Raw genomic sequence first — 15,634 nt, 5'->3', positions numbered from 1 at the left:
GATTGCCATGACGGGATTACCGTACCACTCTGGAGCAGCACGTGGTCTCGTCGACCTGCGTGGTTTGACAGGAACTTGAACCGGAGTTTCATGATCATCATCATTAACTTCCTCCTCAACCGGCGTCGCAATGACAGAGGTTTCCCCTTGCCCTGCGCCACCATCTAGAGGGATGAGAGGTTCGACAACCTCATCAAGTTATATCTTCCTCCCACTCAGTTCTCTCGAGAGAAACTCCTTCTCGAGAAAAGCTCCGTTTTTAGCAACAAACACTTTGCCCTCGGATTTGAGATAGAAGGTGTACCCAACTGTCTCTTTTGGGTAACCTATGAAGATGCACTTTTCCGCTTTGGGTTCCAGCTTTTCAGGCTGAAGCTTTTTGACATAAGCATCACATCCCCAAACTTTAAGAAACGACAACTTTGGCCTTTTGCCATACCACAGTTCGTATGGTGTCGTCTCAACGGATTTTGATGGTGCCCTATTTAAAGTGAATGCAGCTGTTTCTAATGCATAACCCCAAAACGATAACGGCAAATCGGTAAGAGACATCATAGATCGCACCATCTCTAATAAAGTACGATTACGACGTTCGGACACACCATTACGCTGTGGTGTTCCAGCCGGTGTCAACTGTGAAACAATTCCACATTGTCTTAAGTGAGCACCAAACTCGAAACTCAGATATTCACCCCCACGATCAGACCGTAGGAACTTGATCTTCTTGTTACAATGATTTTCAACTTCACTCTGAAATTGCTTGAACTTTTCAAATGTTTCAGACTTGTGCTTCATTAAGTAGACATAACCATATCTACTCAAATCGTCAGTGAAGTTGAGAAAATAACGATATCCGTCGCGTGCCTCTACGCTCATCGGACCGCACACATCGGTATGTATGATTTCCAACAAGTCACTTGCACGCTGCATTGTTCCGGAGAATGGAGTTTTAGTCATCTTGCCCATGAGGCATGGTTCGCACGTGTCAAGTGAATCAAAGTCAAGTGACTACAAAAGTCCATCGGCATGAAGTTTCTTCATGCGCTTTACACCAATATGACCTAAGCGGCAGTGCCACAAAAATATGGCGCTATCATTGTTAACTCTAATTCTTTTGGTCTCAATGTTATGTATGTGTGTATCACTATCAAGATTCAATATGAACAATCCTCTCACATTGGGTGCATGACCATAAAAGATGTTACTCATAGAAATAGAACAACCATTATTCTCTGACTTAAAAGAGTAACCGTCTCGCAATAAACAAGATCCAGATATAATGTTCATGCTCAACGCATGCACTAAATAACAATGATTCAAGTTCATAACTAATCCTGATGGTAATTGAAGTGAAACTGTGCCGACGGCGATTGCATCAACCTTGGAACCATTTCCTACGCGCATCGTCACTTCATCTTTCGCCAGCCTTCGTCTATTCCGCAGTTCGTGTTTCGAGTTGCAAATATGAGCAACAGAACCGGTATCGAATACCCAGGCACTACTACGAGAGCCGGTTAAGTACACATCTATAACATGTATATCAAATATACCTGATTTTTCTTTGGCCGCCTTCTTATCAGCCAGATACTTGGGGCAGTTGTGCTTCGAGTGACCCATACCCTTGCAATAGTAACACTCTGTTTCAGGCTTAGGTCCAACTTTGGGTTTCTTCGTCGGATTGGCAACAGGCTTGCCGCTCTTCTTTGAATTACCCTTCTTGCCTTTGACATTTCTCTTGAAACTAGTGGTCTTATTCACCATCAACACTTGATGCTCTTTACGGAGTTCAGACTCTGCGACTTTCAGCATCGCAAACAACTCACCGGGTGACTTGTTCATCCCTTGCATGTTGTAGTTCAACACAAAGCCTTTATAGCTTGGCGGCAGTGATTGAAGGATTCTGTCAGTGATAGCCTCTTGCGGGAGTTCAATCCCCAGCTCAGCTAGACGGTTTGAGTACCCAGACATTTTGAGCACATGTTCACTGAGAGACGAGTTCTCCTCCATCTTGCAAGAATATAATTTATCGGAGGTCTCATACCTCTCGACCCGGGCGTTCTTCTGAAAGATAAACTTCAACTCCTGGAACATCTCAAATGCTCCATGACGCTCAAAGCGACGTTGAAGTCCCGGTTCTAAGCCATACAAGACTGCACATTGAACTACTGAGTAGTCCTCCTTACGTGTTAACCAAGTGTTCTTAACATCCTGGTCAGCCGTAGCGGGTGGTTCATATCCTAGCGCAGCATTAAGGACATAATCCTTTTTCCAAGCTTGTAAGATTAGCTTAAGATTACGAGCCCAGTCTACAAAGTTGCTTCCATCATCTTTCAACTTAGCTTTTTCTAGGAACGTATTAAAATTCAGGGTGACTGTCGCGTGAGCCATGATCTACAACACAAATATATTCAAAGTGGACTTAGACTATGTTCAAGATAATTAGAGTTTAACTTAATCAAATTACTCGCTAAACTCCCACTCAAAAAGTACATCTCTCTAGTCATTTGAGTGGTTCATGATCCACTTACACTAGCTCAAGTTCGATCATCACGTGAGTTGAGTATAGTTTCAGTGGTAAGCATCCCTATGCTAATCATATCATCTATATGATTCATGATCGACCTTTCGGTCTCATGTGTTCCGAGGCCATGTCTGCACATGCTAGGCTCGTCAAGCTTAACCCGAGTGTTCCGCGTGTGCAACTGTTTTGCACCCGTTGTATGTGAACGTTGAGTCTATCACACCCGATCATCACGTGGTGTCTCGAAACGACGAACTGTAGCAACGGTGCACAGTCGGGGAGAACACAATTTCTTCTTGAAATTTTAGTGAGAGATCACCTTATAATGCTACCGTCATTCTAAGCAAAATAAGGTGCATAAAAGGATTAACATCACATGCAATTCATAAGTGACATGATATGGCCATCATCACGTGCTCCTTGATCTCCATCACCAAAGCACCAGCACGATCTTCTTGTCACCGGCGCCACACCATGATCTCCATCAACGTGTCGCCATCGGGGTTGTCGTGCTACTCATGCTATTACTACTAAAGCTACATCCTAGCAAAATAGTAAACGCATCTGCAAGCACAAACGTTAGTTTAAAGACAACCCTATGGCTCCTGCCGGTTGCCGTACCATCGACGTGCAAGTCGATATTATCTATTACAACATGATCATTTCATACATCCAATATATCACATCACATCGTTGGCCATATCACATCACAAGCATACCCACCAAAAACAAGTTAGACGTCCTCTAATTTTGTTGTTGCATGTTTTACGTGGTGACCATGGGTATCTAGTAGGATCGCATCTTACTTATGCAAACACCACAACGGAGATATATGAATTGTTATTTAACCTTATACAAGGACCTCCTCGGTCAAATCCGATTCAACTAAAGTTGGAGAAACTGACACTTGCCAGTCATCTTTGAGCAACGGGGTTACTTGTAGCGATGAAACCAGTCTCTCATAAGCGTACGAGTAATGTCGGTCCAAGCCGCTTCAATCCAACAATACCGCGGAATCAAGAAAAGACTAAGGAGGGCAGCAAAACGCACATCACCGCCCACAAAAACTTTTGTGTTCTACTCGAGAAGACATCTACGCATGAACCTAGCTCTGATACCACTGTTGGGGAACGTCGCATGGGAAACAAAAATTTTCTTACGCGCATGAAGACCTATCATGGTGATGTCCATCTACGAGAGGGGATATTCGATCTACGTACCCTTGTAGACCGCACAGCAGAAGCGTTAGTGAACGCGGTTGATGTAGTGGAACGTCCTCACGTCCCTCGATCCGCCCCGCGAACTGTCCCGCGATCCGTCCCACGATTTACTGCCGAACGGACGGCACCTCCGCGTTCAGCACACGTACAGCTTGACGATGATCTCGGCCTTCTTGATCCAGCAAGAGAGACAGAGAGGTAGATGAGTTCTCCGGCAGTGTGACGGTGCTCCGGAGGTTGGTGATGATCTTATCTCGGCAGGGCTCCGCCCGAGCTCCGCAGAAATGCGATCTAGAGGTAAAACCGTGGAGATATGTGGTCAGGCTGCCGTGGCAAAGTTGTCTCAAATCAGCCCTAAAACCTCCGTATATATATGGGGAAGAGGGGGAGCCTTGCCTTGGGGTCCAAGGACCCCAAGGGGTTCGGCCGAGCCAAGGGGGTCAACCCTCCCCTTCCAAACCGAGTCCAACTAGGTTTGGAAGGAGGAGTCCTTCCCCCTTTTCCCACCTCCTCTTTTTTTTCTTTTCTCTTTGATTTTCTTCCTATGGAGCATAGGGCCTTATTGGGCTGTCCAACCAGCCCACTAAGGGCTGGTGCGCCACCCCCAAGGCCTATGGGCTTCCCCGGGGTGGGTTGCCCCCCCGGTGAACATCCGAAACCCATTCGTCATTCCCGGTACATTCCCGGTAACTCCGAAAACCTTCCGGTAATCAAATGAAGTCATCCTATATATCAATCTTCGTTTCCGGACCATTCCGGAAACCCTCATGACGTCCGTGATATCATTCGGGACTCCGAACAACATTCGCTAACCAACCATATAACTCAAATACGCATAAAACAACGTCGAACCTTAAGTGTGCAGACCCTGCGGGTTCGAGAACTATGTAGACATGACCCGAGAGACTCCTCGGTCAATATCCAATAGCGGGACCTGGATGCCCATATTGGATCCTACATATTCTATGAAGATCTTATCGTTTGAACCTCAGTGCCAAGGATTCATATAATCTCGTATGTCATTCCCTTTGTCCTTCGGTATGTTACTTGCCCGAGATTCGATCGTTAGTATCCGCATACCTATTTCAATCTCGTTTACCGACAAGTCTGTTTACTCGTTCCGTAATACAAGATCCCGCAACTTACACTAAGTCACATTTCTTGCAAGGCTTGTGTGTGATGTTGTATTACCGAGTGGGCCCCGAGATACCTCTCCGTCACACGGAGTGACAAATCCCAGTCTCGATCCATACTAACTCAACGAACACCTTGGGAGATACCTGTAGAGCATCTTTATAGTCACCCAGTTACGTTGCGACATTTGATACACACAAAGCATTCCTCCGGTGTCAGTGAGTTATATGATCTCATGGTCATAGGAACAAATACTTGACACGCAGAAAACAGTAGCAACAAAATGACACGAACAATATGCTACATCTATTAGTTTGGGTCTAGTCCATCACGTGATTCTCCTAATGACGTGATCCAGTTATCAAGCAACAACACCTTGTTCATAATCAGAAGACCCTGACTATCTTCGATCAACTCGCTAGCCAACTAGAGGCTTGCTAGGGACAGTGTTTTGTCTATGTATCCACACATGTATATAAGTCTTCATTCAATACAATTATAGCATGGATAATAAACGATTATCTTGATACATGAATTATAATAATAACTATATTTATTATTGCCTCTAGGGCATAATTCCAACACGGGGTTCCCGAAACGTTCGGATCCCAACGGACTCAAAATCACTGATTAAGAGCGTACAAAACTGGTAGGAATAGGCCAAAACTATGAGTTTTGACGAGTTCCCGGTAACCGGTCCTTGCGGTTCCCAAAACGTCCGGATCACAGCGGGTCCCAAAATCAGTGAGTAATAGCATACAAAACTGGCCAAAATAGGCCAAAACTGCGAGTTTTGACGAGTTCCCCGTAACAGAACGCCGGGGTTCCCGAAACGTTCAAATCCGAGGGGACCCAAAATCTATGACTAATAGCATACAAAACTGGCCGAAATTGACGAAAACTGTGAGTTTTGACGAGTTCCCACTAACCGTACCCCGGGCTTCCGGAAACATTCGGATCAGAGAAGGACCCAAAATCAGTAAGTAATAGTATACAAAACTCGCGAGAACAGGCCAAAACTGCCAGTTTTCAAGAGTTCCCCGTAACTAGACCCCGGGTTTCCCGAAACATTCTGATCACATCGGGACCCAAAGTCAGTCACTAATACCATACAAGACTAGGCGGAATAGGCCAAAACTGCGAGTTTTGACGAGTTCCCCGTAACCGGACCCTAGGGTTCCCAAAACATTCGGATCGTAGCGGGAGCCAAAATTAGTGAGTAATAGCATACAAAACTGGCCGAAATAGGACAAAACTGCGAGTTTTGACAAGTTCCCCGTAACCGGACCCCGGGGTTCCCGAAACGTTGGGATCGTAGCGGACCCAAAATCAGTGACTAATAGCATACAAAACTGACCAAAATAGGCCAAAACTGCGAGTTTTGACGAGTTCCGCGTAACCGGACCCCGAGGGTTCCTGAAACGTTCGGATCGCAGCAGGACTCAAAATTAGTGAGTAATAGCGTGCAGAACTAGGCAGAATATGCCAAAATGCGAGTTTTGACGAGTTCCCCGTAACCAGACCCCGGGGTTCCCGAAACGTTTGGATCCCAACGGACCAAAAATAAGTGACTAATAGCATACAAAACTGGCCGGAATAGGCCAAAACTGCGACTTTTGAAGAGTTCGCCGTAACCGGACCTCGGGTTCCCGAAACTTGGATCACATCAGGACCCAAAATTAGTGACTAATAGCATACAAAACTGGACGGAATACGGCAAAATTGCGAGTTTTGATGAGTTTCCCGTAACCGGACCCCGGGGTTCCCGAAATGTTCGGATCGCAGCGGGACCAAAAATCAGTGAGTAATAGCGTACAAAACTGGTCGGAATAGGCCAAAACTGCGAGTTTTGACGAGTTCCCCGTAACCGGACCCCGGGGTTCCCGAAATATTCGGATCACGCTAGGACCCAAAATCAGTGACTGAATTTGGCTTGACGTTGAAAGTCTTGAGCCATAAGTCAAAGTGTGGATGAACCCGAAGAAAGGCCTCATAGAGGGTGATGAATGAAGAGATGTGCATTAATGAGTTCGGGGGAAGATCACGAAAATCTAACCTGTAGTAGAATATCATGCCCCTGATGAAGGGGTGGAGTGGGAAGCCTAGTCGCCGTATGAAGTGATGGATGAACACAAGTCATTCGCATGGACTTGGAGTGGGCACCACGTGGCCCTCCTCCGACGCACGGTGAGCAATATTTGGGGAGAGATAGTCGGCGTCCTTGAGCTCCTGGATGTCCTGGTCGGAGATGCACGAGACCTCTCACTTGCCGTGAGAACCTGAGTCGGCCATGGCTGGGTTTGGGGGAGGATGGCTGGGAGAGGACGAAAATCGAAATGGATCTCGGTGCTTGGAAGCTACAATGGGAGAGGGTCGAGTCTCGAATGCATGTGGCGGTTGTGTGTATCTTTTTCCCTTTTATGAGGGAGCGCTAGGCTAAGGGTTCCCGTTTATTGCGCCGCAGGCCCGACCACTTCCCGTTTATTACCCACGCCATTACCCATATCCCCTTAAATGCAGGGCACGATCTTCACGTTGACAAGACGTGTCTGTGGGAAACCATCCTCAAACCGCGAATAAAGTTTTTGTTATAACTCGCTATCGCGACCTGTCGTGAGAAAGGCTGTCACATGAGGAATTGTTTACACTCGGGCCTTTTGGCCTTCTGATTAACCAGTGCATGTTTTAAAGCCACGACATCGCCAAATGACCAAGTTTAAACCAGCCGAATGTGAGGGGAACTCGCCTCGCAAGCCGATTACTCTGGATGCGAGAAGCTGCCGAAGACCATGTACATCAGCGTTGGATGCAAGTTCGACGGCTACTGAGGGAATCCTGTACTAAGGGGTCCTCGGATGGTCGGCCATCTCTTAGAGGTCGGCCATATGGGTCGTATTATTGAAGACCGGACTGCATCATATTCAAGAAGGAAAGCTCCGAAGACTGACGTACCGTCCAAGTTGAGTAGTTTAGATCGGCACGTCTGCCCCCGACTCGAGGTCGGTGGTATGTAACCCTATGGACCCCTGGTGTCTATATAAACTAGAGGGTTTCATCCGCATAAGAAAGTAGATTCATCTAGGGTTTTAGCTCATACGATCTCGAGTAGATCAACTCTGTAATCCTGATACACCATCAATATAATCAAGCAGGACGTAGGGATTTACCTCCTCGAGAGGGCCCGAACCTGGGTAAACATTGTCTCCTTCGTCTCGTGCAACCGATCGATCGAATGTCCACAACTCGGGACCCCCTACCCGAGATCCGCCGGTTTTGACACCGACAAAAGCCTTTAAGCAGTCTCCAAGCAGAAGTTTTTACCCTAGGAAGCATATCCTTTTGTTTCCAAATTAATTTAAGAAAATCCCGCAAATCCAAAGAAGAGCAACAGGCATATTCCTGGGATTAGCAAGAATCTCTTGCAAACACAACTTATAGGCAAATTTTGAAGAACACATACCATTAGGGGTGAGATCCCAACAAAGCAAATGAGAGCCTTCATCATCAATAATTTTAGTTTGAACGATAAGAGAGGCCAAAGGTTGCTAGAAAGGGGAAAACAAGCTCATGATTCCAACTTTTTGCCCTGGAAGCCAAAGATCTCTAACTAAGGATGGATAAGTATAACAAGGTTGTTGGGCAATAAGATTATCATGGACAGAACTCCAAAGAGTGCGCCAAGATGTGCTCCAAGCTGAAATATTACCTTGAGTTAGTTGATAAAAAGAATGAGCTTTGAGTTTAGGTAACATTTTAAAAATAGAAGCACAAAAAAGCTGATTTGGGATAAGAAGCAAAAGTTGTCTGAATTCAATTTTCATGAAAATACTTAGCCTTAAGCACAAGATGTAAGTTAGAAGGTGGTGATTTGGCTAACCTCCAAGCAACCGCAAGAAGAAGGCTCTCATTGATAGCTTTTAAATTCCTGATGCCTAATCCACCTTCTTCTTTTAAGTTGCAAATGCCCTTCCAAGCTCTAAGGCAAAGACTCTTCTTGGAGTCATTCTCTCGAACACCTGTCCACCAAAATTTCCTAATAACACCAGTAAGTTCAGCAATGAACTTCTTGATAAACAAGATATTGATCTTATAATAGACAGGAATAGCAAAGAAAATTGAGCGAATCAATTCAAGCCTCATCTCCATGGCTGTAAGGTCGCCGAATACAAGGGCATGGGTGGCGAGGCCTAAGAGGAGTATAATTTCTTAGACATTTGTCAATTATAAACTACTTGGTAAAAGAGCATGTAAGCCGAGGAAACAGACGACATATTGAACAAGACCGACATACAACGTGCACACGACAAGGTTCCTGTCACATGCCCATCCACACCCTACTAGATGGCTCCTTGACGGTGGACACTGTATGACGAGTTTCTTAGAATGAGTTTTTTAAACACAATACAGACGCAAGCGCATACACTCACCATTATGGATGCGCACACACACTCTATCCTTATGACACACTCTATCCTTATGAACATCTCTAAAAGGCTGATCCGACATATCATCTTGAGATTTACGAAGTCAGCGTACGTATCACCGAAAATCCTAAAATAAATCCAAATATAATGAAAGCATAAGGATTTTAAACCTTATATACCGAGGATACCACAGTCTCTCTAACCATCCAACTACAGATTGGTTCACTTTTTTAGTAAGTATGAGTTAATGTTATGGTTTGTACAACTAAACTAAACTATTCTTTTTATAAGCATATATATGACAACTTTGAATATTTCCGATGGCAAGTTTGGGTATGCAAGGATGGCAATTTTCGTTAGCAAGTATGACAATTTTCTTGCTTTAATTTATTTTTAACAAAAACTTGCGTCGTGTCACGGAAATTTGCTATCCTTGCGTTACTAGAATAGCTACAAAAGGCATTAGGGCCGGAGTGCCATGCACGTGACGTGTGACATTTATCATTTAAGGTTTTATTTGCGGGATCTTTTAATCTATTCATCATCCATCATAATAATACAAAAAACACAACAAATAATAGAAGTTACATTTAGATCCGTAGACCATCTAATAACAGTTACAAGCACCGAAGCAAGTTGAAATCGTCATCACCTATTCTTCATCGAAGTTAGACAAAACTTGTTGTAGTAGACAATTGGAAAATTGTTATGCTAAGACCCTTTGTAACCAGCACATCAGAAGATCAACCACCGCTGACAAAAAGAAGCATAAATCGAAAGGATTCAATTTAAAGGCACGATAACATAGACACACGAAGACTTGGTCTGAACGGATCCATAAAAGACAATCATCGACCAAATTTCATAGGATCTGCGTGACACACATCCACACGCCCTTCAATAGTGCTAGACGCAGCACCATGTCAGGGACTAGGCAGAAAAGTCTTATTTCATATTCAATGAGCAACATTATCGTGTTTTGTTGAATAGAATACAAACCCTAGAAAAACAAGGCACATCTCGGCGCCGCCAATAGAAGGCAGAAACCCTAGCCGTCATTTTTCTTGAAGAATATAGAGCGACGTCGATAGGAAGATACTTAAATGTTGAATCCAAGCACCTAGAATAATGAGTTAGATTAGAAGAAAACTATCAACTTCGAAATCAAGAAGAAATGTTTTATTCTGTTGCATAAAACTTTCGCGTGGAGAAGCTCTGTTCAGAGCCCGGGTAGCCACTGGGCACGTCTCCTAGATACTGGACTCATCGGACGCTCTCCTCGAGTTGTCCATCGAGCTCTGTACCAAGCACCGCATCGCAATCCACTCAACCAGCTCCGCCGCGAGCAGGAGCGCTCCACGACACGCGACGCCCAAGCTGGCACGCACCTCGCCGATGGCCCGATAAGCACGGCCGTGCGACGTGGCGGCCCGCCTCCCCTCTGGCACGCAGCTCCCCTCCACGTAGCCGCGCCAGGGCGCCACGTACAGCGGCGCGCGCGCTACAAATACGGTGCCCCGAGCTCCATTCCCCAGCACCAGCAGAGTCACACACACTGAGCGAGCTAAACCATGGCGACCCGAGCCAAAGCAACCATCCCTCTCCTCTTTCTCCTCGGCACCAGCCTTCTCTTCGCCGCGGCTGTTTCCGCCTCCCATGACGACGAGGATGACAGGCGCGGCGGGCACTCGCTGCAGCAGTGCGTGCAGCGATGCCGGCAGGAGCGGCCGCGGTACTCGCATGCCCGGTGCGTGCAGGAGTGCAGGGACGACCAGCAGCAGCACGGAAGGCACGAGCAGGAGGAGGAGCAGGGCCGTGGCCGTGGCTGGCACGGCGAGGGAGAGCGTGAGGAGGAGCACGGCCGTGGCCGTGGCCGGCATGGCGAGGGAGAGCGTGAGGAGGAGCATGGCCGTGGCCGTGGCCGGCACGGCGAGGGAGAGCGTGAAGAGGAGCGTGGCCGTGGCCATGGCCGGCATGGCGAGGGAGAGCGCGAGGAGGAGCGTGGCCGTGGCCGTGGACGGCACGGCGAGGGAGAGCGTGAGGAGGAAGAGGGCCGTGGCCGAGGCCGGCGCGGCGAGGGAGAGCGTGATGAGGAGCAAGGGGACAGCCGCCGGCCGTACGTGTTCGGCCCGCGGAGCTTCCGTCGCATCATCCAGAGCGACCACGGGTTCGTGAGGGCCCTTCGCCCGTTCGACCAAGTGTCCAGGCTCCTCCGGGGCATCAGGGACTACCGTGTCGCCATCATGGAGGTGAACCCGCGCGCGTTCGTCGTGCCGGGATTCACGGACGCGGACGGCGTCGGCTACGTCGCTCAAGGTACGTCCGCACGCACGCATATATGTCCATCCGTACAGGTCGATGGTAACTAACGTGCGCATGCCTGCATGCATGCAGGCGAGGGGGTGCTGACGGTGATCGAGAACGGCGAGAAGCGGTCCTACACCGTCAAGGAAGGCGATGTCATCGTGGCGCCGGCGGGGTCGATCATGCACCTGGCTAACACCGACGGCCGGAGGAAGCTGGTCATCGCCAAGATCCTCCACACCATCTCCGTGCCCGGCAAGTTCCAGGCAAGTAAAACCGTCATGCAGCTCGAATTTCTTGAATGGATGACAAACGCACTAACTGACTGACTGACACGTGGGTATCCCATGCAGTTTTTGTCGGTCAAGCCTCTGCTGGCGAGTTTGAGCAAACGCGTGCTCCGAGCGGCTTTCAAGGTACGTACCTACTTACATGCATGCATGCATGCATCGATAGGTTAATTTCTGAACGTGATCATGCAGACCTCCGATGAGCGGCTTGAGAGGCTGTTCAACCAGCGCCAAGGCCAGGAGAAGACGAGGTCCGTGTCCATCGTCCGCGCGTCCGAGGAGCAGCTCCGTGAGCTGCGTCGCGAGGCGGCCGAGGGCGGGCAGGGCCACCGCTGGCCTCTCCCTCCGTTCCGCGGCGACTCCCGCGACACCTTCAACCTTCTGGAGCAGCGCCCAAAGATCGCCAACCGCCATGGCCGCCTCTACGAGGCCGACGCCCGCAGCTTTCACGCTCTCGCCAACCAGGACGTCCGGGTCGCCGTTGCCAACATCACGCCGGTGCGTCACCAACCTCCAGCGTCTCGTCGTATCGTCGCACGATAGCTTGATTAGTTACTCAAATTTTGTTTTCGTGGATGCATGTGTCAACGGCAGGGTTCTATGACGGCGCCGTACCTGAACACGCAGTCGTTCAAGCTCGCCGTCGTGCTGGAAGGCGAGGGCGAGGTGCAGATCGTGTGTCCGCACCTTGGCCGCGAAAGCGAGAGCGAGCGAGAGCACGGAAAGGGCAGGCGGCGCGAGGAAGAGGAGGACGACCAACGGCAGCAACGTCGTCGCGGGTCCGAGTCCGAGTCGGAGGAGGAGGAGGAGCAGCAGAGGTACGAGACGGTCCGTGCGCGGGTGTCGCGCGGCTCGGCGTTCGTGGTGCCGCCCGGCCATCCGGTGGTGGAGATCTCGTCGTCCCAAGGCAGCAGCAACCTCCAGGTGGTGTGCTTCGAGATCAACGCCGAGAGGAACGAGAGGGTATGGCTCGCCGGGAGGAACAACGTGATCGGCAAGCTCGGCAGCCCCGCCCAGGAGCTCACGTTCGGCAGGCCGGCGAGGGAGGTGCAAGAGGTGTTCCGCGCACAGGATCAGGACGAGGGCTTCGTCGCCGGACCCGAGCAGCAGAGCCGAGAGCAGGAGCAGGAGCAGGAGCGGCACCGCCGCCGTGGTGACCGCGGGCGCGGCGACGAAGCCGTGGAGACGTTCCTGAGGATGGCAACCGGTGCGATCTGAAATGCCACCACTGTCAGTGAGCCCGTGCCGGTTTAAGAGCTGGACTTGTGTGTGTAATACGCGGGAGTAGAATAAATAAGTGTGGCACGGGCTCAGTACGAATGATGTAAGCTGCCTACCGACCTACTACTATCAAGGCATGCACATAAATAAAGACAAGGGCGTGACTGGCGTCTCTTTTCCAGTATTTTCTATTTTCCTTATGTCAAGAAGCAGTGTTTTCTACTTCGTCCTGTCAAGAAACGAAACAGGTTCAATCGGCGTTTGGTTTTCTTGCTCGGGTGTATCTTTTTTCTTTTCAAAATGAAAATAATCTCCGGCCTTTACAGCAAAGGTGCACAGAATCATTAGAATAGACAAGATTTAGAAAATTCAGAAATGTACGGTGCCTACTTACCTTTTACAAAGGCATGCCCATATTATATGTAAATAAAAGACAAGTATCGTCGATTTTGTGACTGAAAGGAAGATGAAGCTTGATGAGATTATTGTATCTTCAATGATGGTAAAAAGGGTCGGAAATAATTCCGCAAATCATCTCCACGACTGAACCGGTATATGTGATGCAAAAACTTAGGACAAGATTACCAGCCGCGCAAGACAAATAGAGTTCAAAAACACCTTAGTGGTTTGAGAACAAAATATTCAGCCTAGAGGATGATATGATGGAAACTACCAGAAGCAATGGTGATCCCTAGCTCCAACGCATGGCTTTGACATAAATTCTGAAATGGAATTAATATACGAAAACTATGTTGTAATCAAATAGATGGCTTTGACATAAATTCTGAAATGGAATTAATATACGAAAACTATGTTGTAATCAAATAGATCATGTGGAGGTAATGTGACCATTCGTAAAGCTCATATTGTCGGGAATGTGTTTTAAAAAATGTAAGGAATTGGCTATAACAAGACTTTCTTGCGAGTAATGATGCTTAAGTCTATTTGATTTTTTATAACATTTTTTGCTTTTTTTATTGCGAGATATGAGAGATACATGCTAAAATAACTTGTCTAAATAAAAGTATTATCAAGGAAGTATATATGTACAATCTGAAGGTTTTGATCAGTGGCGGGGCCAGCTCGCCGGACGAGCCGGGGCAAAGTATATAGAGTTGCTGTCTATCAGTTATTTGCCCCTAAAAATTGATAGTTAGCTCTTCATTTGCTGCAATTATTCAAACGTGAATGCATGATTGAGCCCGGGCAGCTGCCCCGGTAACCAAGAGGTGGCTCCGCCACTTGTTTTGATGATCCTGAAGATGCTAATTAATTGTGCAAACTTTGTTCGTTTCCTTACTATGGGTTGGCCCGCACGTGATGTTGCTTCGTTCATTTCAAGTCGATTATTGTTAGTTGTGATTATTATTTTTCTTTCATAATTTTGTTTTATTCGAAAATATTAATAGTTATATTTTATGGAACTATGCAGTTTCCAAAAAATGTAAATTTGAAAAAGTTCATGTATTTAAAAAAATCATGACTTTTTTGCAAAAGGTTTATACAATGTAAGATAATTTCCGTGTAATTCTAAAAATGTCATTCACCTGAAAATCAAATTAGGGTTAGTCGAAGCTTGTATGAAGCAAGCGTCGGTGAGTAGGAAAAATTCGCCGGAGTAAAGGCATTAGCTCACTTACATGCTTCCCCGTCATTTATCTTAGGGTCGGCGCTGGCTGACGGCAGCACAACGATGCTGGGTGGCGGCACCACGACGATGGTGCAAGTTCGCCGGCGAAAAAACCGACCATCGTTGGGGCTAAAGGGATGGTCGGGGCGGCGGAAGCATGCCAATGGGGAGAGGTTGAGGGGAGGGCGAAGCGGCGAGGCTGGCGTGGGAGCACCGCCGTACGCGGGCATGGTGTTTGGCGTGGAGCGGTTTAGAAAGCGTCGAGGGGAAGGATATGTGTTGTGGTGTGTTTTCAAAAAACAATTGGAGGTGGAAGATGACCACTGACCGTTAGATTAGAGAACAAGGGTTGAGAACCATGGACTGACTCAAATTCGTATTTCAGTCAATTCACACACTGCCAGCCCCTGAAAAAAAAAAGGGTATGACTAGGTTTCAGTCGACTGAGACTTAACCAAGTCTTAGTCAAGTGATGTAGTATATAAACACACAAAAATGTACGAATCTCCATGCAAGATTAAATGACTATAGCATCAACCGAGACATAAGAAAGTCTCAGTTGACTAAGGCTAAACAAAACTAAAATAAAAAGCTCTTAGTCTCAGTTCTTCTACTGCACCTACGGCTCAACTGTTACCAGCACATATAAGGGCTTGTTTGGTTTCAATAAGTCAGGTGACTGAAAACCAGTGACTTATAAGTCACGCATGTTTGGTTGTCATCTGACTTATAAGTCACCTGACCACACCTTTCCACGTAAAATTGGATGACTTATAAGTTTTAAGTTTGGATGGAGCAGCTTATGATTTATAATTTTGGATGACTTATAAGTTGGGTCTGTTTGGTAGAATAAGTCACTTTTTGCACTTTTGAACTTGTAAGTTGATGAC

At 47.3% G+C, this 15,634-nt stretch overlaps 1 protein-coding gene across 1 annotated transcript; it reads left to right on the top strand.

Annotated features, from left to right (window-relative positions):
* The first annotated feature begins 10,835 nt into the window (after window positions 1-10,835).
* Window positions 10,836-13,305, top strand: LOC123446971 (63 kDa globulin-like protein). The gene is made up of 5 exons (XM_045123520.1): window positions 10,836-11,615; window positions 11,694-11,869; window positions 11,957-12,019; window positions 12,086-12,391; window positions 12,488-13,305. The coding sequence occupies exons 1-5, from the start codon at window positions 10,871-10,873 to the stop codon at window positions 13,109-13,111; spliced, it is 1,914 nt and encodes a 637-aa protein (XP_044979455.1). The 5' UTR covers window positions 10,836-10,870; the 3' UTR covers window positions 13,112-13,305.
* Window positions 13,306-15,634: the final 2,329 nt, after the last annotated feature.

Source organism: Hordeum vulgare, chromosome 4H, assembly GCF_904849725.1.
Source record: "Hordeum vulgare subsp. vulgare chromosome 4H, MorexV3_pseudomolecules_assembly, whole genome shotgun sequence".
In the NCBI taxonomy this organism is placed as follows: domain Eukaryota; kingdom Viridiplantae; phylum Streptophyta; class Magnoliopsida; order Poales; family Poaceae; genus Hordeum; species Hordeum vulgare.
Note: the sequence above shows the minus strand (reverse complement) of the source record. Positions and strands in the feature narration are given on the sequence as shown.